Source organism: Aspergillus tanneri (assembly GCF_003426965.1).
Source record: "Aspergillus tanneri strain NIH1004 chromosome Unknown AapTan_2_pilon_pilon_pilon, whole genome shotgun sequence".
Taxonomy (NCBI): Eukaryota; Fungi; Ascomycota; class Eurotiomycetes; order Eurotiales; family Aspergillaceae; genus Aspergillus; species Aspergillus tanneri.
In genome coordinates this window covers 4823088-4849550 of record NW_022984629.1, presented here as the reverse complement: position 1 = coordinate 4849550, position 26463 = coordinate 4823088, and the positions used below count along the sequence as shown (strand labels likewise).

The following is a 26463-nucleotide window of genomic DNA, read 5'->3' as shown; positions in this document are numbered from 1 at the left end:
AAACGCAAGAATGACTTCCAGCCCTTTCCCTCTAAATGAGACAATAGAACATCTACCCCAGTCCATCAGCCAGGATCCTTGGGGTGATCCTTGATTGATAGCTCCGGTTCAAAGAACATGTTGGGAGGGTTACAAAACGAGGCATCGTCGCGGTGCAAGCATTAGCCAGGCTAAAGGGCTAGCATAAGAAACACGCGACAGTTTTATAGTACTCTTGTAGTCCCAATAATAACGTACGCTCCGTCAGCCTGGGTGTTAATTAATAAATATACAGAAATTGCACGTTAGACTGTAAAACCACTCGAGATTATCTAGAGGACTGCTGCAAGAACAATAACGGAGCTTTTATATAGTATTGCATTATAATGCTAAGGCTAAATCTGTATCGACCCCCTAGATATCCATCTCAGACAATAAATAATTAAACACTGAATTACTTGTTATTCCCTCCGGAGGAACCTCCTCTACTGGCAGTGCAGGAAGGCAGCAACAGAATAGAGGTGCAAGTATTAATCACCATTTACTAAGCTAGCCAGTATCTGTCCTATTAACCTGGAGACAGTGAAAATCTTTGCCTATTAGCCCCCATATATCAGGGTGCAAAGACACTATCAATCTGACAGAGAAAACAAAGCCAGACTGCAGACAGAAAGTCCAACGTCTTCGAGTTGAAATTCATGCACGTGTGTCAGGATATCATGGACTCCTCGGTATTAAAGTGGTAGCCCTGGCTAAAAACCAAGCTATTCGGATTATATCTAAGAGAGTTGGTAATAACTAATATATTAACGTCTACTTCTCACATCTGGGAGCGCTCGTCGAAGCACTTAAAAGTCATAGACCAATAATGGGGTCCTTTTGTTCCGAAAAAGGCACTAGACTGTGTTATATACACTAACAGCCAAACAGCACTAAAGTTAATCTATTCCACTCTATCACGGTGGGCAGACCTTTATTATTAGGATAATTAACCTGCTACAGGACCAACCAGCAGTAGGGTTTACGACTCGCATGGCTTCCAACAGACAGTGACAAGTCAGGTACACGGCTAGCAAAGAACGCTGAGGTATATACAAGTAAAGAAGACCGGCTATTTTACTAAACTCGGCAGATACCCAACTGCATACTCTATCTGATGATGGAGACGGGGATTAATCCAGCACTCTCGGGCCCAGAACTTTGAGGACAATAGGTGGTAATTATACCAAGAGAATTAATGCGGTCTTGGCAGGCAAGCATGTCCAAAAACTCTACAACCAACCCATAAGACGTCAAGTATCAATTCTAGCGCAACTCCAGACAGGACATATCCCATTGAACATATACCTACGCCAAATTAGTAGGACCAATGATGAGACATGCGAATGTATGCAAGAACCAGAGACTGTTGAATATTTTCTCTTTAATTACCATAAGTAGGAAGAAATGCGTGGCGAAATAAAAAATATTAGTGAACCAACAACATGGGAATTCTCCCTTGCTCTAGGCGGTAGACCAAACCAGGGATTATTAAATCCACAGCAAAGAAACAAACAGCAGATGGACTCCAAACATGGGCATTGTCAATGCTATAATCCGATTTGTTAAAAGGACTAGGAGACTTGAAAGGGAAAATGAAGCGTTCATCAGAGAATAATAAACGTCACGTGTATATAGCTGATTACGTCTAGATAGAACTAGCTAAGAAGGCTACATGCAGCCCACGGCCGCGCATAGCCTGATGAATAATAATAATAATAATAATAACTATTCGTTGAATATGATGTGTAATTATCGGGAGGAGCTTTTTGCGTCTTCATTAGCTGTCCTCAATTACCAGAAACAACCCTAGCATTTTGCTTTCCCATCCAATCTAGTTCTTCAGTATCACGCACGACCTCTCTGATTTGTTCCTGTTCACAATCAGAATTTGTCTAACTTCATGCCGCTAATTATACTTTGTACTCTCTTCGGCTAACTTTAAACAATCTGCAATATCGCTCATCACACGGCCGGTGAGGTAGGGGACTGGACGAGGTAGTAGGACACTATGAGTCGTAGGGACAGTCGAACATGGGAAGGGGGCCCCAGGGGTCGCCCTGATGGCGGCCCTGGGGAGGACTGAGGGAATTCTATTGAGTCTTCTGAAGGAATGTATTGCCTAAGCTATCTGCTTGAAGTGCCTCCCTCTCTGGTCTGCTACCTTAAGTAGCAGACCGCTATTTAACCTAGTGTCTACCAAGGTCTTCCATGTACTGCCGTGGGATCCCATATCATACGATATGGAATCGTATGATGTGGGATCATGTCTTTGGGGGGTGCCTATGTGTTGTGGCCATATTCGTCAGGCACTCTACGTCTTAGTCACCCCTGGGATAACAAATCAATACTAGGTTTTTAGGTTTTGGCTGCCATTTCCCGTTCCCCACAACTTTATGCATTCCCCGCAAGTTTATGCATTCCATAATCATGCTCCCATAGCTGCATGCTCTGCAGGCTTGACCCGACGCCCAATGATTGCGTTGTCGATGTTTAGGTTGTTCGCTCAACGTTGTCGACATCATGACACAGTTCAGAGCCGCCACCATCACAAGCCATAAACTTAAGGTCTTTGGGTTGTTAAATTCATTTGTTCATGCAGCTCACTTCTTATTTCTACCAGAATACGGGTCCGACAATTCTTGATCTTCGTCCCCGTCGTCATCAAATCTGCCCCACATAGTGACATCTTGTCATCTGTGCTTCTTTAAATATATATCCATCTACCTCCTACGTCCATGCTTAGGTAACAAGCCTCCAATCAATAACCAAAGGCCTAGCTTGTGGAACAGGACCGGCTATATCCTATAGAAACCCATCAGCAATTTTGTTGTTGTGAAAACTCATGGGAGTAAGACAGTATTACGTTTCCCTGAAGACAGTCATGAGTTTAATCTATCCTAGACCCTGGCTTTGTTTCCTTGGCATTACTATTATTGGCATTACTCACCGACGGTGCTCCCTATCAAGCAACGACCGTCCCCAAGGTTTCCATATAATCTACCCTGACTCGGACGGTCAGCACAGCTACAACAGTCTCCCGGATATCCATATGACGTGGACCGGCTCTTGGCATCCCAGAACTCCTTTAATGAGAATTAATGTTGCCTATGCCCCTGGTTCTTATTGGCCCTTAAGTCACCCGGGTGGTTGAAATTTGTCAACTGACATGTTACCAGCCTTCCCTTCTTTAGCGCGAGAGCCAGGATACAGGGACCTTGCATCTATATCACGTTGACCTTAAACATGTGGCTCAGTGTCTGAACCCAAATGCATCAACAGTCTTGGCGCGGGAAACAAACGAAAGCAAACCACTCAATCGAGAGGCTTTGTGCTGGTCCTAGCTTATCCATATCCCTGTGGTAGGAGTGGCTGGCCATCACAGTACTAACCGGTCCAAGAGAGCACAAGGGTTGTATTTAAGCAAGCGTATAGCCAACTCTCAGGGGCAATTTCGTACATATTTCAATCGCCAATCCTATTCAATTAGAGCTATATTACTCGTCATACTTAGGATTGATAATCATTTGTCAATTTACTATATCAAGTATTGAAAACGTCACCTTTATTTATATTGAAGCTTTTGTTCGGTATGACAATTGCCTTGGCCCCCGCGACGCCAGCGAGTGTAGAGATGGAAAGGAGGGACTGTAATGGACGACCTCCTGAAACTTGCAACGAATGGGCACCTCCATCACCTCCTGGTTCTGAAATTCCTTCTGAAATTCTTAAAGAACGTAGAGGAAAATGTGGAAAAGACGCAAGAGGTTGTTGTAATCGATATTTTGACAAAAAAAAAAAAAAAAAAAAAGGACCTACAGAAGTTCAATCAGTAAGTTATGACTCCTAGATAGAGTGATATAGCTACCATGGTACAGTCCTGACAAGATGGATTATAAATAGCAAACAAACCCTGAATATTGTCTTCACTGTTGTTATCCTCTCGGAGGTAAATGGGACAATAATCAATGTCAAGCACTTTTTGAAAACTTTGATAAAGAAATTTGTCGATCTAAAGACAAAACTGAAGGAATAGATTGTTGCAGACAATGGGCACAATCTTTTACAAGAGAAGAAAGACAAGCTGCACCTAATTGTGTTTATGGTTGTGACGACATTGGCAGATGTTATGACATCGATAAAGGAACTTTTGAAGATCAAGTTTTGTATACCATTTACGTCGGTCGCCCAAAATTGTAAAGGTTATGACGGGACTGGATAACAAAGAGCCTGGAGAGGCAAAGAGCGGAAGTTAGAGTTAGGAGGCAAATAAGGGATTGGATGGAGAGTGTGTTGTTATGGGGACATTGTGATATTGAGGGCTCCATTTTTGGTTTCTGCCTTGGTATAGGTTTTCCCCTGGTATATTAGGTTTTCCCTATACTGTTATGCAAATGCAAAGGCCAATTAAATTTTCAAAAAAAAAAAAAAAAAAACTCCTACTGTACTATCGTATTGCATAGGGTGAAGGCTTGGTCTTGTTGTCAAGGCTTGCACCGCCTATAATAGTATCGACAGGAGTCATCTGTATTCTGCTGGACTATTCCCTCGATCGGAATCTTCTCCAAATTGGAGGCAATCCTGACATTTATTTCCCTCCATGGAGCGTTTTTTAGGAGCAAGAGTTCCTCGTATTGTTGTTTAAGCACCTCCGTTTCGAAGATCATCTCAATTGTCCTGTGGTCCTATCCACGTTCCGTATCGTATGTTCCGCACTTACCCAGGCACGTCGCCAGATCCTCGGGCACGAAAGGTCAATGGTAATCTCATAATCTCCCCCTTTCCAAGTCATTGTTCCCCTCGGCAGCAGGCTGCTAAAGGAAAATTCGGTCATTATATTATTAAGATCATCCGCTTCTCCTTGTCTGACCGGCAAGACCTCGTCACCTCCCCAAAGTTGCTATCCCACTACCACTTCCATTTTCTATTCTACGACTATTTCCATGCCCTGAAACGAGGAACGAGTTAAAGGGTGTTACTTATGGCCATTCCCCGTCAGGTGAGCTGCCCGCGAGATTTGCCGCAAAATCTGAATGCCAAATTCGTTCCAAGCTTCGCTCTCTTTCGTTGTTTTAATGCTTCGCTCCTATTTACTAGCCATCTCTTTTTTATTGGCCTTTAATCCTTGCTCTTCTGTTTTCTTGGGTTTAGTGTACTATTTTGCTTCCTGCCTGCTTGTTGCGCTATTTCGCATTATTATCTACCACACGTTTATACAGCTTTTCTGGTGCATTTTATGTGCCTACTCCTGCTTGCCTTTTATTTCCATCGTTTTTAGTTGTGTCATTTCTTACTCAGCAACCCTTAGGTCTCTCTTATCCTATTGCACTGATCCTTGACTAGACTTTGGTAGCTACTCTTGGAGTATTCAATGCGATAGTGCCACATATAATACTTTAGAACTCCTGCGATAACTTACATTTTGGCGTAATGTGTACTGTTAGTCACCTGACAGATATCTTCATGCCCATTACTTTCAGAAGGATTACCATTCACGAGGATAGACTTCGACCACCTTCCTACTCCTTATAGCTGTGTATGCCACACTGAAGCAAATAAAGGGACAGCCTTATTCTGAACTATAAAAAGCTCTTATTTATGCTGCTCTCCAGGAGGGCACGGTTAAGGTTCGGACATTTACCTATCGATCACCCGGCCGGAATGGCAGGAGGAAGTTTCACCAGTACTTTGCCCAGATGGGGAACGGAGAAGATGGACCACCAAACCATCACGTGGGCTGGGTTATTTACCACGAAGATTGTGATCCTCAGGAGCTAATCCGCCAGGCGCATCTATCAGTGATCAACAAGATTCCTGTAACGCGAGTAGCCTGGATAATACGCATATCAACAAGGATGTCCTATTTATGAACCAGGCAACTTGTCGATGCACTGGAGACTTCCGGCAAACCAAAGGGAACAATTCAGTGGCTTTGTCGAACCGGCCCTCGGCCCGCTCCAGGAGGTTGATTACCACCACAACATACTTGCTTGCTAGGTACAGTAAATAAAGGAAATTTTTTTTTTTTATTTTTATCTCTAGTGAATGGTAGGTACCCTTTTTTTGTTATTATATAAAAAAAAGGTTTACTGTAATACAACAATTTTAGATACTTATTAATAGTAGGAATAAGGTTCTATACTTCTACTAGCAACGGTCTCTTTGAATACTAGTAGTTCTAGAATAGTTAAAATATTAGATTAAATCTCTCTTCAAAGAGTTTTGATGCTGTATTAAAATCTTATTATAATGGTTATAGACTACCCAACTGGTATTAGCTTGAGGCGGAGAGTGTCAAGGGCTGAACCCGTAGAACCTACAGATAGGTTATGTACAAGAAGGAATCGTTGAAGGAGGGAAGAAAGGAAGAGGAAAATGAGCGGTAAACAAACAAGATGGGGAGTCACGTGACAGGGATCGAGGGCCAATGGCCCAAAGGGCCAACAGGGCCAAAAGGGACAGTAGGGACAATAGGGACAATAGGGACAATAGGGACAATAGGGACAACGGGGACAGTAGGGACAACAGGGACATTGGCCCGAGAGGTCAAACGGGCTCTAGCCCTTTACAGAGAGTTCCTAATCAATTTAGGTTAGTCTGTACTGTTGGCTACAAGCTGTTACAAATGACAACCGTTCACAACCGCTGATCACCTAGGAATGCCAACTCTCTTGGGCATGTAAGTATTATCAGCATAACAATGGATAACTACAAAGTATATCGATTTTCTCGTGACCTTGACTAGAACGCCTGGAAAGTCATGGTATATGTGCTCTGCTAAATCATCTTTAGCCAGGACACGGGAAAGACATACTGGCACATAAACAGCTCGGGCACATCGAAAGTCTTTTCGGCGCATCATCCACCAGAATAGCATGGCCTATACAATGCTTCAATTGTTTAATATCTTGGAACTAACTCCAACTCTCAAGGTGACCAGACCCGGACTTCGGTATATCGGTCCTCCCAATGATGTTATAAGAGGCCCATGCTGGGGTATTTTTTTAGCATATCTTTTCTTCGGCCCCGCCGTCGGATACTGACGCTGTACCCGGAACTGTTGACAAATCTTATAGAATAGATTGGGGAATTCCAAATACTGTACTGCGCCTCGCTCTTGAGGGGGGAATTAACTTCTTGGCAGACTCGCTGATGCCAAGGTTGGACCCACTCCACATAATTGCGTGCCCACTTCGCAGTACACTATGCTTTATGAATGACCTCGAACATTGGGCCTTCAAGACAATGTATCTTACCAAGCAAACAATGCGGTACTGGGCTGTTACTACCGGGTAAGGAGTTAGTATATGGCAGTTTCCAACCACAGCCACGAGGGCCATTGTGATGATAGGAAAAGTATAAGAAGCCCGGGAGTGTCCTACCCTATGCCTCTGTTACTGTGACTACAATTGAAGTGTCCAAAGTAGGCAGGGTAACTGTACAAGTCACTGTACCAGTTAAGGCACGTTCTTTTACTTCAAGTCAGACTGCTTCTTTGTTTAAGTTGGCCTGTAGTTGTCCTGGTAGTTGAGTTGCACGGAGGCGCTTTTAACATTCTTGTCTAGAAAAACAAGACCCCAAGCTTGTATATTTAGACCACTAAACGAGCAGAGTTTATTTGTCAGTTACAGGAGCATACTTTTTATAAACAATGCCAAAGCTCTAGAGCCAAAACAGCATCCACCCGACTAGTAGAGATAAGCTGCATTTAACTGTTTCATTCGTTGCTCTATAGAATGAAAGAATCCTAGCTGTTCTAGGACTCTGCCTCCATTTAGCATGATTCTAATACATGCGCACAACGTGCCATCAAGACTGTCTTGGAACCAGAACTTGATTCTATCCAGATGCACCACCCCGGCCGTTTTTCGATTTGGGCAATCGCATTGGCAAAGTATACATTCCCCTGGACTGCTGTGGCATAGAAATTCGTCCTATAATATGCATTATAATGGGAGGTCCATCTCCTAGAAGACGGCAAGGAAGACGTGACTTCTCATCTGGCCAGCTATAGCGTCTGTACGTGGTGGGAGCCTTGTCCGGAAAACCATTGACGATCGCTCTCCTCAGGTGAAAGTGCATAAGTCGGAGGGAATCCAATCTGTAGTAAGCGGACGCTGCTGCTTATAAAGAAATATCGACCGGTAACAAAAATGAAGTCGGAGCAAACGGCTTCTCTCTAGTAGCGTGGTTTATTTTCAAGCGTCGAATGATGTATTCTTTAATCATCAGCCACGACAGGCGGAAAGAAGCACTATCTAGGAGTTCCGAGTGGTTTTTACGTGGGTGGGCTATCGCACGGCGTATACAGGCTGAAGATCTGCATCGCTGCCAATTAAGCTTCAATTTTGTTTCTTCAATACTTAATCAACTACTTCCGTCTAAGCTTGAGGCGTGTCGCTGGGACGAGATTTGTATTTAGATTGAGCCATGCAACCATCTTCGTGAACCTCAACCAGGGTACTGAAGATTGGCAGCAAGGGCTGGTGGAGAACGGAAGAACAGCAAAGTGTATCTTCACAGGGGTCGAGGTGCTTGTCTTAGCAGGCATCGTGTACGTAGACCGATAGAGGAACGGAGGAGCGTGGACGTGGCTGAGACATGCAGGGGAGGTTCTCTTTTTTGAAGGTCGCCATACTCCGTAGACACTTTCCAGGAAGGGTCCAATCAAGTTCCTCGTCCGCCGGCAAAGTTGAAGAACTAATTCGAGTGGCGTTGGGCTGGATTATGCCGATCGATAGTCTGAAGCATTAGCCTTCTTGGGCCGCCGTTTCTGGAGTGCCTAGCCGGGATCGGACAGAAGCGCCAAGGATCATGATCCACTATGGCGGGATTATAGACCGCTCGCTTCACAGGGCTAGTGCATACGTGAATAACTAGTCTTGAGCTGTTTTTTCACCTTTGTTGTTCACTCAATCAATCTGCTCTTGTGGGTCTCGAACACGCAGCAAACCATTTGTTGATCCAGTCTGAAAAAGACTATTACTACTACACTGACCATCATGGTCACCCTTCAGTTGCACCCATAGTGACGTTGCTGTTGAAAGCGACTGGTTAGCTTCTCTGGGAGCCTCAATATTTCTCCGTTTTGTAGACCTGGGCTGTCATATGAGTAGCAGGATCCAGTGCTCCTATTTCGCAGGATGGAGGAGACGGAGGCGGACGCGGAGGAGGAGGAGGAGTGGGGATGTTTTCGATGCCACAGTATCAATCACGATGGTGGGTACAATGACCCCGACGGCTGAAGGCGCTAATGCAATCATAAGTTACTGTAGCACCTATCGATGAGAACGTGCTTGCCTATTCTACTGAGGATTAAAAACAAGGTCACCGACCAAAACGACGCTTGAGCAAGGGGATTCGATTGACGATTCTGAATTCTCCCGTGTCGAGCAAATGGAACGCACTCATCAACCTGCTCGCCCGAAAAAACGTCTCGCTTGCGACGCCTGCCACAGGCGCAAGCTGCGGTGCTCCAAAGATCCCAGCGGATGCAGTCGATGTGTACGGGAGCGGCTCACCTGCATCTATAGCCCTGCCCTCAAGGTCGGGCGCCCGAGTAAGGCCTCCGAGGCCTTGCATAGTAATAATAATAATAGACAGCTGGCCTCTCCTCCAGAGGCTCTGATTTCCGACTTCTTCCATTTCCCAGACGACGATGACGATGTTACTGCTGCTGCGGCCGCCGCAGCGTTCGGATTGTCGACCATGGCGGCCTACACGGAGCCTCTCGAGGCACTCGGGCACCAGACTGCAACGCTGTTCGAGTCGCTCGGGCATTCGGCGTCCTCGAACCACAACCACTACCAGGACCATGCGCCCGGTGCGCATGGTGAGAGTGGCACCTGGCGAGCGGATAACGATAATTCTCCCGTAGGATACCCTCACGCATCCGCAGTCGATCCTCAGCTGTCATCGTGCTCCGTAGGACCGGCGGCCAATCCGTCTCACACCATAATTACGCATACAACGGAACTGCTCTCGCGCCTGCAGCAAGACGTTCTCCGGTATAAGTCCGCCACGTACGGCACCCAAAGAGACAGCAATGCCTCCTCCTCTTCTCCGTTATTGTCGTCGTCATCGTCACCGCCGTCCTGGCGTGGCAGACCTGTAGAGGTGGCCCTGAAGCCCGCACAAGAGACGCTGGATATCATCATCGACCTCCTCCTGAATGCCCATGGGGAGAATGAGCAGAACGCACAATCGCCCCCCTCGTTTGATTGGCAGACTGCCTTACACCTGGTCCTCTCGCCGGCTTCCGTGCTCCTCTCCACGTACAGTGAGATCGTGCAGGATCTCCGAACCGTCACGACGCCACTCTGTTCATCGTCATCTATGTCGATCGCCTCGAGTACGTCACGCTCGCGTCCCTTGAATTCGATCGGGTTCCGAATAGGAGACTTACAGTTTCACGGGCCGCTGCAATTGATTCTCCTGGCGACGGTGCTCCAGTACCATCTCAGTCAGTTTGGTCACACTTTGGAGACGTTTCGCAATAAGCACTTGGACTCCATCAATTCGAGTATTGCAGGGAATCTGTCGTCATCTACAGTATCGGGGCTACAGTCTACCATTGAACACTTATTATCCAAAGTTAGAAATATTCTACAGAGATCTCCCGACAACTAACTAGACGTTGAGAGCTTCCATCTATTTGCTCATTGTTTAAAGTGGTACATAATTATACAACGCAGCGGGGTCAAAGTCATATTAACTTGTACATGGAATACTAGAGATGGTGGCCTGCTGTCAGTTAATTATTCCAGTCATTTTTCAGTTGTAACACACTTGCACGAATTAGATTAATTCACAATATAACGGACGCAGTCGTAGCTCCCTCAAACTAATGCATAGTAAATATTAGCGGCGCTGTGTTTCTCGACATCGAGAAGCCCGATATTCCAATGCCCGATATAAGTATTGGGTATTGTTCAATCCGGCTTCACGACTGTTTAAAACTTGGACGGGCCATAATCTTCTGCAGTACTTTGTTGGCCAGCGCCTCCAGAGAAGGACTCTGCAAAATGTCAAATGTGGTAAGCTCCGTTTGCGTGAGTGAAACCAGCCAGTTGCGGATCTCTACCGCGACAAGGGAGTCCAGGCCATACTTCGTCAGCGGATGCTCCTTCTTGATATCCTCCTCGGGGACCAGAAACATTTCCGATATGCGTTGGCTGATGATTGTGCAAAGCAGGTCCACCTTCCCGTCCGATGAGGATATGCCCACCAACTGGCTCGTGAGACTGCCGGTAAGCATAGCCCACGACTCGCCTCTTTGTGGCGCAGCAGCCGATCTCTGTGCCTGCTGAGAAAGCCCAGCAAACTTGGCATCCTTACTCCAGAACGCGTTGGGCAAACCAGCGGCGGTGCTAGCAATCCCTGTGATGATCTGGGAGTCTGCCAGCTTCCGCCGCGGCATTCGGATGGCTGATTCCACGAGACCAAGCACCTCGGCTTCATCGAGTTGTTCGAACCCCATTCGCTCTAGACGAGGTGCAATGCCTTCCGTTTCGGCGACGTAGCCTACAGATTGCACCATTCCTAGATCCAGGGATGTCGCGGGCATGCCCCGGGCGCTTCGGTGTCGGGCAATGGCATCTTGAAAAGTTCCCCCAACGGTATAGTTGGCCTGGCTGGTGTTGCCCGTTACCCCAGCGAGAGAGGATAGCATGATGAAGAAATCCAGGTACGTCTCCGAGAGGAGCTGGTGCAGGTTCCAAGTTCCTTGAACTTTTGGCGAGACGGCTGCTTGGTACTGTTCCACTGACATATCGTCGAAAATGGAATCCTAGAAATAAGAACAAAAGAATATCAGCATTAAATGCCATAGTTTATGTGGGAGTGGGGGGTAACTATTCCACGCAACTCACCCGAAGCACCATGGCGCTATGAATCACGCCTCGGATTGGAGGCATAGACTCCTTGCATTCGTCGAGGGTGGCTTTCAATTGTGATGGATTCGCGATATCACAGCTCAGAAGGCGAACCACAGCACCGGATCGTTGGACACTGTCCTGGAACGACTGGTCTCGGTTCTGAGTTCCAGCGCTGCGCGAAATCAGAACAAGATGTCGAGCGCCATGATCCACCATCCACTGGCATACGGAGCGTCCAATCCCACCCAGTCCTCCGACAATTAGGTACGTGGCGTTGCGGATTAGGCGGATAGGGCGTTGCAGTGAGAGCATCTGGAGTAAGTTAATTCTGGGCATGGAGCGAGAGAAAGAGAGAGAAAAGAGGTAGGAGACAGAGTGGAGCCACAGGGAATCTCACCTTGACACGATCGTCCTTCGTCGGGACTACCACAATCTTTCCCATATGTTTCCCTGCCTGCATTTGTCGAAATGCCTCTTTGACCTGTGAGAGTGGATAGGGCGTCACTGGCTGTACCGGCTGCAGAGCGTTCTCCTCGAACAGCGCTATGACATCTGCCAGAATACGAGCGACGTCTGGGCCCCTGTAAGTTCCTATGGCAATCAGATCAATCGCAGCGAAAGTAATGTTCTTGATAAAGGGGCCCATTTCTAGATAATTGTTCTGTTGAAGATCCCGTTTGCCAATCTCCACAAAACGTCCGAACGGTGCCAGGCAGTTAAGGCTCTCTTGAAGCAGTTCCCCTGCTAGGGAATTCAGAAGCACATCCACACCCCGGCCCTCTGTCATGGCCATCACCGCTCGGGAGAACGAAGGGTCTCTGCTGGAAAAGATATGATCGTCGGGAATGTTATATGTCTCGGTGATAAACCGTCGTTTCTCCGCCGAACCCAGAGTGACGAACACTTCGGCGCCGGCCCTCTGCGCAAGCATAATCGCAGCCTGGCCCACGCCGCCGGCAGCACAATGGATTAGTACTCTTTCCCCCGTTTGCAGGTGTGCCGTGGTGTGAAGAGCGTAGTAGGCCGTGGTAAACGCCATGGGAATGGACGCTGCAATTTCAAAGGACATGGAATTGGGAATTTGGCACACACTAGTCCAGTGCACACGCACTGTATTCGCCCAGTGTCCTCTCAAAAGAGCGCACACTCGGTCCCCTACCTTGAACTGATGCAACGATGCTGCAGTCCCAACCCGCGTAATCACGCCGCTGCATTCGAATCCCATAATCTCTTCGTTCAGCTGGCCCATCGCTATCATTACGTCTCGGAAATTCAGTCCGAATGCTCGCGGCTCTATTTCAATCATGTCCTCGTCGAAAGGCTCCTCGGCGTCAACAGGGATCTCCGAGAATCCGAGGCTACTGAGCAAACCAGGCGTTTGAACCGCCAAGCGTTGTTCCCAATCAGGCTGATAGAAGGCCTCGAGTCGGGGGTGAAGTTCATTATTAGGGCTATTGGTTTCTTCCTCAGGGACAGGAAAGACCCTCGGGATGTAGATCATCCCCAGTCTTTCTGCGCATTCGAAGTCCAGAAGGGTAGGATCTCTCGAGCTATCGAACGAGCGTTTGAAAACGTCCGTAATCACACCTATTGAGGCTGGAGTATACAGATCGGACGTTGGGTCGAGATCCAGAGAAACATATCGTTTATCATTATACTCACACCGCAAGGTACGGAGGAGGCCTGTGTGAAGGCTGCTCTGGGGCCGCTCACAGGCCATCACACCACCACTGGACAGCCAGAGAAGACCTCTGGCACGGGTGGTTAGATCCTTGAGCTTCAAAAACTCTTCTTTGCTTGGCTCTGCGAGTAATGGCCACTCTACTTCGCTCACAAAGATACAGACCTTGTCTTCTCCGACCGCGTGTTTCAGGTGTTCTACCTGCGGCGTGAAGGTGGTCACGGATTGAATGGATGCACGCAGGCTGTTTAACCAGTCTGGAGGTGGTGTCCCATCGTGCACAATTAGGATCTGTGGATGAAATGTGGGAGCAGCAAGGCGTGCGCTGGACATCATCACACTCAGGGAGTAGAGATCTCTGTTTTCATTGTCGGGGACTTCGAACTCGACGCCACTGAAGCCGGTTCTCAAAAGAACCGAGTTCCACGCATCAATGGTTAGCGATGGGCTCAGTTGGCGGTCTTCCTCTTGTCCTGTGCAGATGTCAGTAAGGAAACGGAATGTTAAATGAATGCTGAGCATGTTGGATGCATACCCAACCACCATCCCGAAAGGGGGCCGAAAATCAACTGCAGTTCAAGCTCATCCCTAGTGCATTCGATAATAAGGAGTCGACCGCCAGGTTTCAGCAACTTCCGCACATTGCTCATGGTTTGATCCATGGCCTTAGTGGCGTGTAGAACCTGAGAGGCAATGACTAGGTCGTAAGTTGTGCATTCGAATCCCTGCTCCGCGGGGTCCTTCTCGATGTCAAGAGCTTTGTAGCTCACGAAATCCCTCCACTGGCTCAGCTTCTGACGTGCCTTGTCGAAGAACGCAGGCGAAATATCTGTGAAATCGTAGTGAGCTAAGCGGACGTCCTGCGTGTTATCCCCCGTCCTGAACGCTTCCAGAATGGCTTCAGTGCAGCCTCCAGTACCGGCGCCAATCTCGAGAACCCGGGCCCGTGGGTGTTTATGAGCAAACAATTCAACAAGCTGCTTGATTTGCACATAGGACTGTTTCCACCGCAACCCTTTGGCGTAGTACGTATGTAGAAGCGAATCCTTCACCATGAGCTCCAAGGGTGCTATTTGGTTTCGCAGGATGGAAGCGAGATTATGTCCCATGCGACATACCATTTGACCATTCACGCTCGCAGCACTGACTCTCTTGAAGAGGACCTCTTGATCTGCGTTATCCAGAATTTCACCGTGGGATGTTCCTCGAGGGCGGCCAAATCCATTGAGGCTTGGCGGTTGAACTTGAAGTTTCATCCAGTCATAGAAGCGCTTCTGGTGCCAGTTTAGCTGCAGAATATCCGCTTCGCTGAGTGACTGGCATGCGTTGTGGATAAAGTGGAAGCATGCACGCCTGATGTCCATGATTATGTCCACTGTGGAGGGCTCCCAGGTAAGGTGGAGGGACCCTTTCAGATGTGTTGCCAGTCGATTGCAGGAGATATCTGGTGCCCATTTCATGAGGAAAGTTCGGCCCCGATTCTCACGAGGGTCTTCCTCTCCACCGACGCCTCCTCCCATGGACTGGAAACGCAGGCCCTCTATTTCGATTTGCGGCAACAGGTCGGTGTCCGACCTGTCACTGACTACGGTTACCGAGGCTGTGAATCCCTGAGAATTGTATCGTTGGAGTGCCGTATGGGCTTTGAACACATGGCCGGGCTCTCGACTGATGTTCGAAGATACGAACATAGATTTCACTGACCTCGGTATCATTGCATTTTTCGTTTTGAGATCGTGAGGGCTAAGTGCAGCATAGGCGGCCTGGAATACAGAATCGAGCGTTGTTGGATGCAGCACCATCTGATGCTGCTGATGGGACGGCGTCGGCGACGCAGCTTTACTTGCAGCAACGGTAAATGTGCCCAGAGATTGCCCCTGGCCACCGCGTAATGCAAGCAGGTTTTGGAATGCAGGGCCATGGTGGATGCCGGCAGACTGGAGCGTCCTGTACACGTCGCTCGGCTGCACTCGTCTCGTGTACACTCCTGAGTCGCTGTCGAATTGTAGTCTTTGCGAGACATGATCCTCCCCTTGCGGACCATCTTTGCTGCTATCATCAGGTGCGACGAACGTCGCGGATATAAATCCCTTGCAATTTTCGACCCAGGTCTCTGAGCTGGCCAAGGAATATATGCTAAACTGCTGCCAATCGTTGCTCCACAATGTCTTGTCGCTACCAGGACGGAGGGAAAATTGAACCTCTACACCATCATCGGGAACCGCAAGTGCTGTCATAATGTCAATATCCCGGAACTTAAAGCCTGCGATGTCTCTAGATTTGGAGCCTTGGGTCTGGGTCATGGCTTCAATGGCCATGCAGATGAGTCCTGCCGCTGGGTAGATGATCTCCGACTGCACTCGATGATCCTGCAACCATGGTATATCCAGGGCCCGGATGCGATGAGTCCATGTCGGTGTTAGGCTGTTTGATTCTGTCAATAAACAGCCTATGAGATCGCTGGGGCCGTGTGAGCGCAACTTGCGCTCCTTGCTCGCGCGAGGCTCAATCCAGTATCCAGTTTGGTGGTTCCAAGGGTACGAAGGGAGATCGAAAAGCACTCGAAGATGTTGCTCGTCAGTTGGAAAATTCACCGAGTGCAGATTTACACGGCGTCCTTTGCGGAGCAACGTGCACGCCATCTTTTGCATCGTCTCCACTGCATTCTCATTCCGAACCAGGCATGTGGTATAGGATATCGGCATGCCTTGGAAGGTTGGGAGCGTAAGGATTTGCCGGATGGGACCCGCTAACGCATTATGGGGTCCGACTTCCAGAATAATGTCGACGTTCTGACTTGGCTTTGCCGACCCAGGCATGACTGTCGTGCACATGTTGGTAAACGAGTCCTGGAAGTATACCGGCTGGACCATACTCTTCACCCAGTGCTCGGGATTATTATGGATCCTCGACACGGGCTCGATACGTTCGCCAGTGACGGAAGAGTAGAAAGGGACGGTCTGATCAACTCCGCTCTCTGTCCCAAGATTCTTCTGCAAAGATGCCAGATAGTCGTCTGCAACCGCTTGCATGTGGTGCGAATGATAGGCGGTGCCGACTTTCAGCCTTCGTGCGAAAATTCCATCGGCAACGAGTAGGGCTTCGATTTCCTCGATGGCTGCGAGATCTCCGGAGATAGTGACGCTATTAGGGCTGTTGATACAAGCGACAACTACCGTTCCCATAGTGAGCTTCGCGATGTAACGGTCCGCATCTTCGTGGCTCAAACCAGCAGCAAGCATGCCACCGCTAGTCTCTGAGGTCCTTCTCTCCCCCAAGCGGGTCGCCAATGCCCCCCGGAAAAACACGATTTTCATGGCGGATTTAAAATCAATTGCCCCGGCAGCATAGGCAGCGGCCACCTCGCCACTGGAATGCCCCGTCACAGCAACAGGGGTGATACCCCATGATCGGAGAAGCTCCACAAGTGCGATCTGGAGCGCGGTGCAAAGTGGCAAGGAGAGCGAAGGATGGTTCACGTTCGAGGTCTCCATGTCTCGCATGAGCTCATCTTTTTACATCATCAGCAAACTGCTTATTCTCGTATTTTTGTACGGGGGGTGCAGTTCTTACCGATGAGACTCCATTCAGCCCCGAAGCTTGTCACATAGTCGTCTGCTTCAACTAGGGCAGCTCTGAAAACATGGTATGCTTGGATAAGTTCTCGACCCATTGCATACCATTGCGCCCCTTGTCCGGTAAAAACAAAGCCGACCCTGGGCTGTGTCTCGGAAGATTGGGCGGGGCCAACGCTATTATCGTTGTCTTCCAGCGCGCTGATAAGTTGTGCCCTAGTGGATGCTGGGTATGCTGCCGTCCACTGGAAGAAGGAACGGCGCTCGCCAAGGGTATATGCGAGATTCGATAAGAACTCTTCTTCATCCTCTCCGGTGCTGGCAACGTCCTTGAGGTATTTTACTAGGTTGGATGCCATCGCTTGAACACAGGTCTTCTCCTTCGCACTGAGAAGGAATACCCGGTATGGTGCTGCGGCCGCAGCAATAGCATCTTGACAAAGACTCCTCTGTCGTGCCTGTGGCGGCATCGCTTCCAGAATTACATGGGCATTTGCGCCTCCATAGCCAAAATTATTTACCGAGGCACGTCGAATCTCTGATGAGGAAGACCATGGTGTAAGACTGGTAGGGACCTACTTGCCGGCGACTATCATTAGATCACGAAAAGACGTAACAGGAACCCGTCGGGGATTGATTTGGCCAAACCTTGATCTTCCACTCCTCCATCGGAATCTTTGGATTCGGCGTCTCAAAGTTTGCGTTGGGAGGAATGCATCGTTTTTCAAGGCCCATGACAACCTTGATCACTGCCGCCAAGCCACTGGCAGCTTCCGTGTGGCCGATATTCGACTTCACCGAGCCTACCAACAGGGGATCATCACGCAATCTGTCTTCCGTAAATACGGTGCTTAGGGTACCTGCCTCAACCACATCTCCGGCTTGCGTCCCAGTGCCGTGTGCTTCCACGTAATCGGTCTGGGATGGATGAAGGCCGGCATCTCGGTAACAGGATCGAATTAACTTTATCTGAGCATCTTGGCTTGGGGAAGTCAGCGTGGGGGTCCGCCCATCTTGGTTAATAGCCGTATGTCTGATCACGGCCCTGACTGGGTCATTGTCTCTGAGAGCATCCTCAAGAGGTTTAAGAATGACCGTAGCGATTCCTTCGCCACGGCCATATCCAGTGGCGCGGCTATCGAATGCGAAAGATCTTCCCTCTGGAGACAGAAATCTGTGCGGACAAACCTCAGTGAGCTGGACTGCGACATATGCGATGTGATTCTTTCACATACCCTAAACTCGTCATATTGTCGAATATTTCAGGATTCAGCAGCAGATTTGCCCCTCCGACAATTGAGATATTGGACTCTCCCGCTCGAAGGCTCTGGCACGCGAGATGCAATGCGGTCAATGTGGTTGAACAGCCTGTATCCACCGTCATGCTTGCACCACGCAGATCGAAGAAGTGAGAAATTCTATTTGACGCCATTGCACTTCCATTTCCTGTGAGCAAGTAGCGAGGCAATCTGTCAGGGTCTCGCATGAGACTGTCGTTGTAGTCTTTGAAGAAAACGCCGGCGAACACCGAGGTGTTGGACCCCGCTATTTGCTCCAGAGGTATGCCAGCTATATAAGGAATCAGCATTGTATTTCTTTTTGCGCAACGGTCTAGAGACCAATGCTGATGGATGTATGCAAGGAGGCCCTGGATATCACGAACCACTTTCCAACGCTTCGAACACGGACTCCAATTGCAGCCGGAATTGTGGGTCGATTGACTAGATACTTTCATAAGCTTTTCAATCGGAGAGCCATGGGATCAATGTTGTCCTTACACTTGCTAATTCTGCCGAAAAGTTGAAAAATGAAGCATCGAAAAAAGATACATCTTCTGCGAGGAAGTGGCCCCCAATGACATTTGTCTACGTGAGGGAGTTAGACGAAGGGAGGCTTTGGGGGAACGACCTGTCTTCACTTGCCGTGCCCTGCTTTTGTCCATCCGGGTGATAGAATGCCTCTTGACGAAACTTGCTCGAAGGAAATCGGGACCAGGCAGATTTCCCCTCGGCACAGAGTTGCCAGAGTTTTTCTGGGCTGGTTGCATCCCCGGCAAAGCGGCAGCCCATGCCAATGATGGCTATTGGCATCGGAGCTTGAGGCAGATTCATCTTGTCATCAGTTCGATAGAAGGGTGGGAGATGGTCCGCGTTGGCAACATGGAAGCAACCTGTCCGAGATGTCTCTTTGTCTCTGCTTTTATCGTGTATCATCTGCAGGGCAAGACACTGCCGACAAGAGTGATCACTGCTATCGTCCGGCGTTGCAAAGCTCCGACTCCAGATGCAACATCCAGTATACTATGTATGCCAAGTAATCGCTATTTAGCGAAAACCTAGTGTATCAATAGGTAATTGTAATTTTCGGTGGATTTTTGCTTTTCTTTCGGCCATCTGTTGTCGGGGGGTTTTGTTTTATTTCCCCATTCCTCGGAGAATATATCAATAAAAATCTTTCACGTAGAACTGTAATTTTCAATAGCTACCTTTCTCCGCAAAAAGATATAGGGAATACTTTGTCGATGCTGCTGCGCAGGGCCTTGACTTCGTAAGCCCTTCGTCGGTATTCTCGAACAGTAGAGGTCCACCACCCAAATTTTTTTTTCTTTTTCTTTTTCTCTTTTTCACTACAATCTAGACGCCGACGACGAAGTCCAAAATGCCCATTCCAGAAAGAAATCTGATCTCGGGAGGGGTGTATATTGGTACAGTCTATCTTATACAGAACCTTGTACCGGCTCTCTTGATTCTCTATACCAAAAAGCGGTCCTTGCTACGCTACCTCTGGGCTCCATGTTCCACATGGATTTTCTATCAGTATCTGCTACTTCCTGTAACCCATGCCAGTTCAGCAGGATATTACACCAAGGCCGGGTCACAGATTGCGGCGGGCGTTCTACAAAGCCTGAATTTATTGATTATCGACGCCCAGGACCGGGACGACCTTCTTCAAAAGCGAGTCATCCAGCCATCTGCAAATGGATTCAAGACAGTTTTCCGCACTGCGCGCCTTTTCATGTGTCTGCGTGGTATTGGGACGCCGTGGCAGGCCAGGGACCTGCCACCACAGCCAGCATTCCTGACTCGCCGAGGAAGCCCTCGATATCTGTTCCTGATCCGGCAGGCAGCCTTTGCACTGTGGTATTACTTGGTTTTCAACGTCCTCACATTTCTCTCACTGCAGGCCGCGTCCCAGGGGCGTAGCCTATTAAAGGAGCCCAGCTTCAACCTCGACTACTTCACTGTATCAATCAACCAGTGGCTGGGTCGGGTAATGGTGTCTTGGATGACTTGTTTTGTATCTATTCCTCTGTCTCTTGATTTCGACTACCGGGTCCTTTCGATCGTCTTTGTCATGCTCGGGATTGATTCTCCAGACGATTGGCCGCCATTATTTGGCAGTGTCTGGGATGCTTATACAGTGCGCAATATATGGAGGTACGCTATTACCCCCAGGACTCTACCGAGGCACAGGTACAGGCTAGGCTAACGCGCTCTTCCACAAAAGTAAATACCTTCACCAAATTTTCCGATGGCCTTTCACGTCTCTCAGTCGTTTCCTAACGCGAGAGGTGCTCGATCTTCCCAAACGATCAGCATTGGAACGATACACGAACGTCCTGTTTGTCTTCACTCTTTCGGGCCTGGTCCACTTTGGCACGGACTTGGTGATGGGAATCCCTGCCAACAAGTCCTTCTCAATGTTCTACTTCCCTTCGTTCGCCTTGGGCATTATGATAGAGGATCTCTTTCAGCAAGCCTGGCACGCCATGACGACTTCGGAAAATGCAAATGCCCCTAAGTCCTCGTCGGGAGCGACTCGACGTCGTGAGACACCATGCTGGCAAAAGGTTGCCAGTTTTCTGTGGACCACAGTGTGGATTTCTATACTCACGCCCATGTGGATATATCCCATGCAAGCTTTCACTGCGGAAAGCATGTTTCTCATATACGTTCCTAGGCTGGTCGGAATGCCTGCGGCGTTAGCTCTCATTGTCGCCGGAGGAGTTGGCTTGAAGTGTGTATTCGGGGGGGAAGAATGAGCAGGGCCTTATATTATCAGACTGGATGCATGAATATTCGGTTTAAGGGTTAAGTTCAAAGCAAGAAAAAAAAAACATTATAAACTTGGTATAAGCTTTATAAAGTTACGTAGGGGAGATTTAGTGTATAACTTAATAATAAAGGTCTGACACAGTACAAGGTCCATTTCATATTCCATACTTGAAGTCATCCCTCCTATCTATAATAATAAATTAATAATAATTTAATACCAGCTTATACCACCTTCTTGCCTCTCTTCACCACACCCGCAGGGTATACAAGGTCATGCCCACAACAAGAAGCGATAATATCATGGCAGTCCCCCGTATCGGCATGGTGATCAACCCTCGAGTCTGGAACGAAGTCCAGCCAGGGCCGCAGCGTTTTGGTGGAGAAATAAACGACAGCACCGGCGCCCCAACCACCGTTTCCGAAGCTTTATCTGCCGACACATCGCCAGCATATGGAATAACATACCGTCCCAGCAGTTTCATATGAAGGCCGTCGCGAGCATGAATGCGCACTAGAAGCCTTGCGGCTTTGTACACCTGGGTTATCCGTTCAACACGCATCTTGGTAAACTGCTGCAACCGGGTGTCGAGCTCGCAGCGGGACGGTTTGCGAAGACATCCTTCCAAGTAGCATTCTTTTAACAGATTCAGAAGACAGGCAGCATCCTCAATTGCGCAATTGGCACCTTGTCCAGTATTGGGAGCCATCTGTGTATATACCGCTCTTATGGTCAGCTCTTGCGTCACCGTTTCACTTTAGTGAAAGCAGCCATGGCCATATTCTGACATACCTTGTGCATACTGTCGCCGATGCAAACAACCGGGCCAAAATTCCACGTCTGAAAGACATTTTCCTCCAAAGCCGTCTTCGAAACTACCTCTCGCTTGTCCCACAGCTCCCCAAACTTCACATCTTTCCAAATCTTTCGCTCCTTTAGCTGACCGCATCGGTTGGCGGCGTCTTCCGAACTATAGCGAGGAGCCTCGCTGTACGAGTACTTCCGGTCCAGCTTTTCCATAATAAACCAGTATACGCGTCCGTCCTTCCCCGGGAATGACTGGATGCACAGTCCATCATGGAGACTGGTAACGTGCTCTCCGATCTTCAGCCCGGGAACAGGCGAAGAGATCCCGTAAGTACAGGCATACTCCACGGTCATACCTAAGCACGGTTACATGGAGAACTGTCAGCCCACTTATCATGCAAACGAAATCAGATCTGCTTTCTATTCGGTCATACAGACTCTTCTTCTCCATCTCAGTGATCAATCCTGGCTGCTGTAAGTCGGCCAATCGCCACATTTCGGCCCTCACCCGACTATGTACCCCATCTGCACCCACCACGAGGTCGCCTGAATAATAGCAGCCATCTGCCGTGCGAACACCTACATGGCCATCACTATGCTCCTCAATACTAACCACAGATTTATTGAAGTAGACCTTTGATTTTTCTGTGAGAGAGCCAAAAAGGATAGTGAGAAGCTTCTGCCTTTCGAGAAAAGCAAGGGGAAACCCAAAGCTATCCGCTGAAGTTAATAGAAGGCAAGAGGAGGCCCAATGTTTCAAGTGTAGACGCATACCGTTCATTAACAATCCTGGGCGCCTTAGTACCAAAGAAGAATCCATCAGGCCAATACAGATGGGCTATATCCAACGGCTCAATCTGCTCCTCGATCGCCCCGAATATTCCAAGTTGGTCCAGGATCCGCCCTCCATTGGGCATGATCCCTATAGATGCACCCTCTTGCGGGGCAACCTCTGGTCGCTTCTCTAGTACGATGAAGTCAATACCTTGTCTGGCTAAGCCGTGAGCGAGGGTGAGTCCTGCAATGGACCCACCCACAATAATGACTTTGAATTTTGGGTTATCCATCTTGTTCAGGCCTGCTTCTCTTCTTTTCCTTTCCTTTCCTTTCTTCCTTGTGTGATTGGCCTGTTTATAGGGCAATATTGGGGATCGTGAAATCCTTTATATGGGTAAACCTCGATATTATCAGATCATTCAAACCGTACGACAGCTGGACATTGTCTGTGGAAACGCGTAGTTACGGTCGCCATATCGGTGTTTTTTTCTTCATAGGTCCTAAAGAGACAATGGGACCTTCTCGGCGTATTTCCCACTTCCTCGCCCATGGTGTTGAATAGCTATCAGAACTTCACCTTCAAATATGCTTCCAGCCACTGGTGGAAGTCATGCAACCCGTCTCAAATATAGCTAGCTCTGGGAGTACTGCTGCATTGAGACATCGGCGGAAGTGGAGTCTAAGAGACTATCTGTTTCTACCCATGCGATTCGGGGTATCAAAGCCACCACATTTAGTACCTGCGATGATCCATGTGGCCTTTTGTCTAAAAACTCCGAGGTTCGGCCTTGAAATTTGCAAACTAGAACAATGAATCCAGTCTCACTCTTTTTAAAAAAACAACGGTAATTATTGTACATGCAATAATGAAGAGTTAATGTAATCGCTATTATACCTAAATACAAGTATTCCGAGACTTTTGCAAACGCTCCGAATATTGATCCCGGAATTAAGTTAATTCCCCGAGATAGGGACAATCTCACGTACGGAAAAATTGAAAATAAAATCGGGCTGAGAAGAATTCTTGTTTTGCGTTTTCCTGTATGTAACTAAGGGTTGACGGTGTTTAAGCCAGGGATCTAAGGCTGAATGCTATTCGTTTCCCCTCCCTTGATGTACTTGGCACCTCATCAGGTATATCAATATTTCGCTTTATATACTGTCTTCTGAGACTCTGTCACGTATTGGAACTCTAACAGACTTTATGTGAATCGAAACGACGTACCGTGCAGAATGCCTTTTGGTATCGCTGGTTACATACAGTGCGAATATAGCCCTAACGCAGCAGTAGTGCGGTCGGGATAACAGATCAATACAGTATCAAAACAGGAGCTCCAACATGACGGGCGAGAGAAAGGGCGCTAAACCAGATATGGAAACACCACAGAATTCCATGACTCGATCGATCGATCCCATCAGCTATCCGGCCTACAATTCCCCTGTTGTTGTAGACTCGTCTGCTTTTTGCTCTGCTGGACTATCGGGCTCTATAGTGCCGGGACTGGGAACAGCATGGCTAAGGTGCAACGTAGAAAGTCCCCTGGTAGAGTTTTTTTAAGGCGATATTTTTTGAAGGTGTGCATCGATCTGCTTAAATAAATTTAAATCAGTGGTAACTAGTTATTACTATCTCATGATTTAATAAGCACAATGTTGTTAAATTAAGGTGGTGGAATGTCTTAACTACTGCAGGAAAATTACTGGCAATAGTTATAGCTAGAGCCACCATTTGGCCTTTGTTAACCCCCTGTAATTGTTGCTGCAAGACAGATTAGTTCCAAGGTATTTATATAAAGACAGCTGCTGAGATAAATATACATGTACACTTCTCGCTCGAGTGTTTTAAAAACAAACCAGAAAAGTCCCAAAAGAAAGCCTAGACGCTACCAGCAACCACCTTCTTGCCTACCAATTTTTCTTTTAAAAGCGTAATCTCCTCGCATCCCGAGTGTCACTATCCGTTGTTTCCTAGTTGTAGTACAACTCCGCTAAAACAAGGCTAATTGGAATGGTGTCAACACGTTGGTATTGTCTTTGCAAGGTCTTTTAACCCTTATTCTCTCAACCTTTTGCAGGTGCATGCGTATGACAACGTAAAGATATTAGATAATCTGGAAAATCCGTATACCAACTTCCTGGGCCATGTGCAAAAAAGACAGAGGAAATAGGGCATGACGGCTATTTGGAGAGCTACTCTCAGTTTTATAATTTCTAGCTGTATAGGAAAAGAGTCCGTAATTTTCCCATGTTAGAACAAAAACTCGAAGTGAAACCAGATACGCAGTTATTAATAAGGTCTTTAGGTTGCTGAATAGCATTGCTACCGACAAGGTGTATAGCATTGGTTAGATCTAATAGGTAGGCATTAGGGCACTGGAACCGGAATATCTCCAATAATAATAGTTCGGGCAAGGTAGGTTAACTCGCATCCATTATTTAAAAGCCGTGAAACTTGAGGAGCTGTGGCAGATTTATAAAAAAATTTTTCTATATAAGTTGATAGGAAATGTACCACGAGTAATAATGTAAGCATCGGTCTGCGACTATATTAAGTCGAGCTGTCTAATAAATGTGTTGGTGGTCTAAGCATTTAAATTACAAGCCAGAACAAGATATAAGGGGCATCGAAATTAGGGCCTAAATCTTTCGGAACCTTCACAGGCCCGTTAGTGAACCACCTGGGAGCAAATAAAACTAGAGATTGATCGCTGCGAGCCAGTTTCGGCCCGCGGGTGGGAGCCTTACCGTTGGGTACGAGGACTCGACAGCAAGCACAGATGCTAAGCAGGGGCTTACCCAAAGAGATAAGCAAGTACAGGGTGGCAAAAAGCTATGCAACACCAAACAGTGCCGCAGTCCCCATCTATCTATGTTATTAGGATCTACAATATGTCTTAAGTGTGGGAAGACTCACACATGCTTCCGAATGAAGAATCGCCTCTCTTCCAATCCATTAGTACAGGAAACCCAGACGAATCACCGAGGAGTGTAAAGTGTTCTGATATCTATATAATATATTCAACATTCCTTGGTCCGTTGCAGAAAATAGGCGAAAAGGAAAAGGGCTAACTGGCTATTAAACTAATAGGCGGTATTCATTGCAGGCACTGATAAGTCCCTTGTGCTACCCATGTTTACTACTATCGCCTCACAGTTTCACTCTCTCACTCAAGGCTCATGGCTGCTTGTTGCTTATAATTTTACTGCGTTTCCTTACCAGTCGTATGTTATTTCAGGTAATTCGATGGATTCCACAGCCTTAGCCTTTTAGCAGCATGGTGCATTGAGTGACTTATAGGAGCGGAGGAATGTTCTTATTACTTTAAATATACTATTCCTACTTGGATGTCTGGCATGGTGAGATTCTACTCTTGATAGAATTGCAACCTGACAAGAAGACCAAGACTAAGATAGTTAATAATACTCAGTGGAGGAAGCACATTATTAACACAGTTTGTCCTGGCAAGACTTCTCGCCGGTGTGAGTAGTGCCGGGATGGTATCTCTAGTCTCTCTTATTATTACAGGTAGGTGGGTGGTGGCACTGTAAATTTAATACTCTATTGATATAATCTAGATCTAGTCCCATCAAGGGATGTTGCGATTTACCGCAGTTATGAGAACGTGGTTAATTTTATCGGGTGTAGCCTGGGAGCACCAATTGGTGGTATTTTATC

The 26463-nt window shown here is 47.7% G+C and overlaps 4 protein-coding genes across 4 annotated transcripts; 2 read left to right on the top strand and 2 right to left on the bottom strand.

Annotated features, from left to right (window-relative positions):
• Positions 1-9161: 9161 nt before the first annotated feature.
• Positions 9162-10647, top strand: ATNIH1004_001539 (Zn(II)2Cys6 transcription factor domain-containing protein; the record flags this gene model as incomplete). The annotated part of the gene is made up of 2 exons (XM_033566238.1): positions 9162-9241; positions 9345-10647. The coding sequence occupies 2 exons, from the start codon at positions 9162-9164 to the stop codon at positions 10645-10647; spliced, it is 1383 nt and encodes a 460-aa protein (XP_033431995.1).
• Positions 10648-10960: 313 nt separating this feature from the next.
• Positions 10961-19197, bottom strand: PKS5 (type I polyketide synthase; the record flags this gene model as incomplete). Its single annotated transcript, XM_033566237.1, has 11 exons — positions 10961-11806; positions 11889-12206; positions 12292-14048; positions 14111-17086; positions 17149-17562; positions 17730-17739; positions 17799-18324; positions 18386-18719; positions 18814-18871; positions 18929-19015; positions 19069-19197. 11 exons carry the CDS (start codon positions 19195-19197, stop codon positions 10961-10963), a joined length of 7455 nt encoding a protein of 2484 aa, XP_033431994.1.
• Positions 19198-19808: 611 nt separating this feature from the next.
• ATNIH1004_001537 (wax synthase family protein) lies at positions 19809-21192 on the top strand (the record flags this gene model as incomplete). Its single annotated transcript, XM_033566236.1, has 2 exons — positions 19809-20587; positions 20658-21192. 2 exons carry the CDS (start codon positions 19809-19811, stop codon positions 21190-21192), a joined length of 1314 nt encoding a protein of 437 aa, XP_033431993.1.
• Positions 21193-21450: 258 nt separating this feature from the next.
• ATNIH1004_001536 (FAD-dependent oxidoreductase) lies at positions 21451-23077 on the bottom strand (the record flags this gene model as incomplete). The annotated part of the gene is made up of 5 exons (XM_033566235.1): positions 21451-21912; positions 21996-22262; positions 22354-22366; positions 22445-22693; positions 22785-23077. 5 exons carry the CDS (start codon positions 23075-23077, stop codon positions 21451-21453), a joined length of 1284 nt encoding a protein of 427 aa, XP_033431992.1.
• Between the last annotated feature and the right edge of the window lie 3386 nt (positions 23078-26463).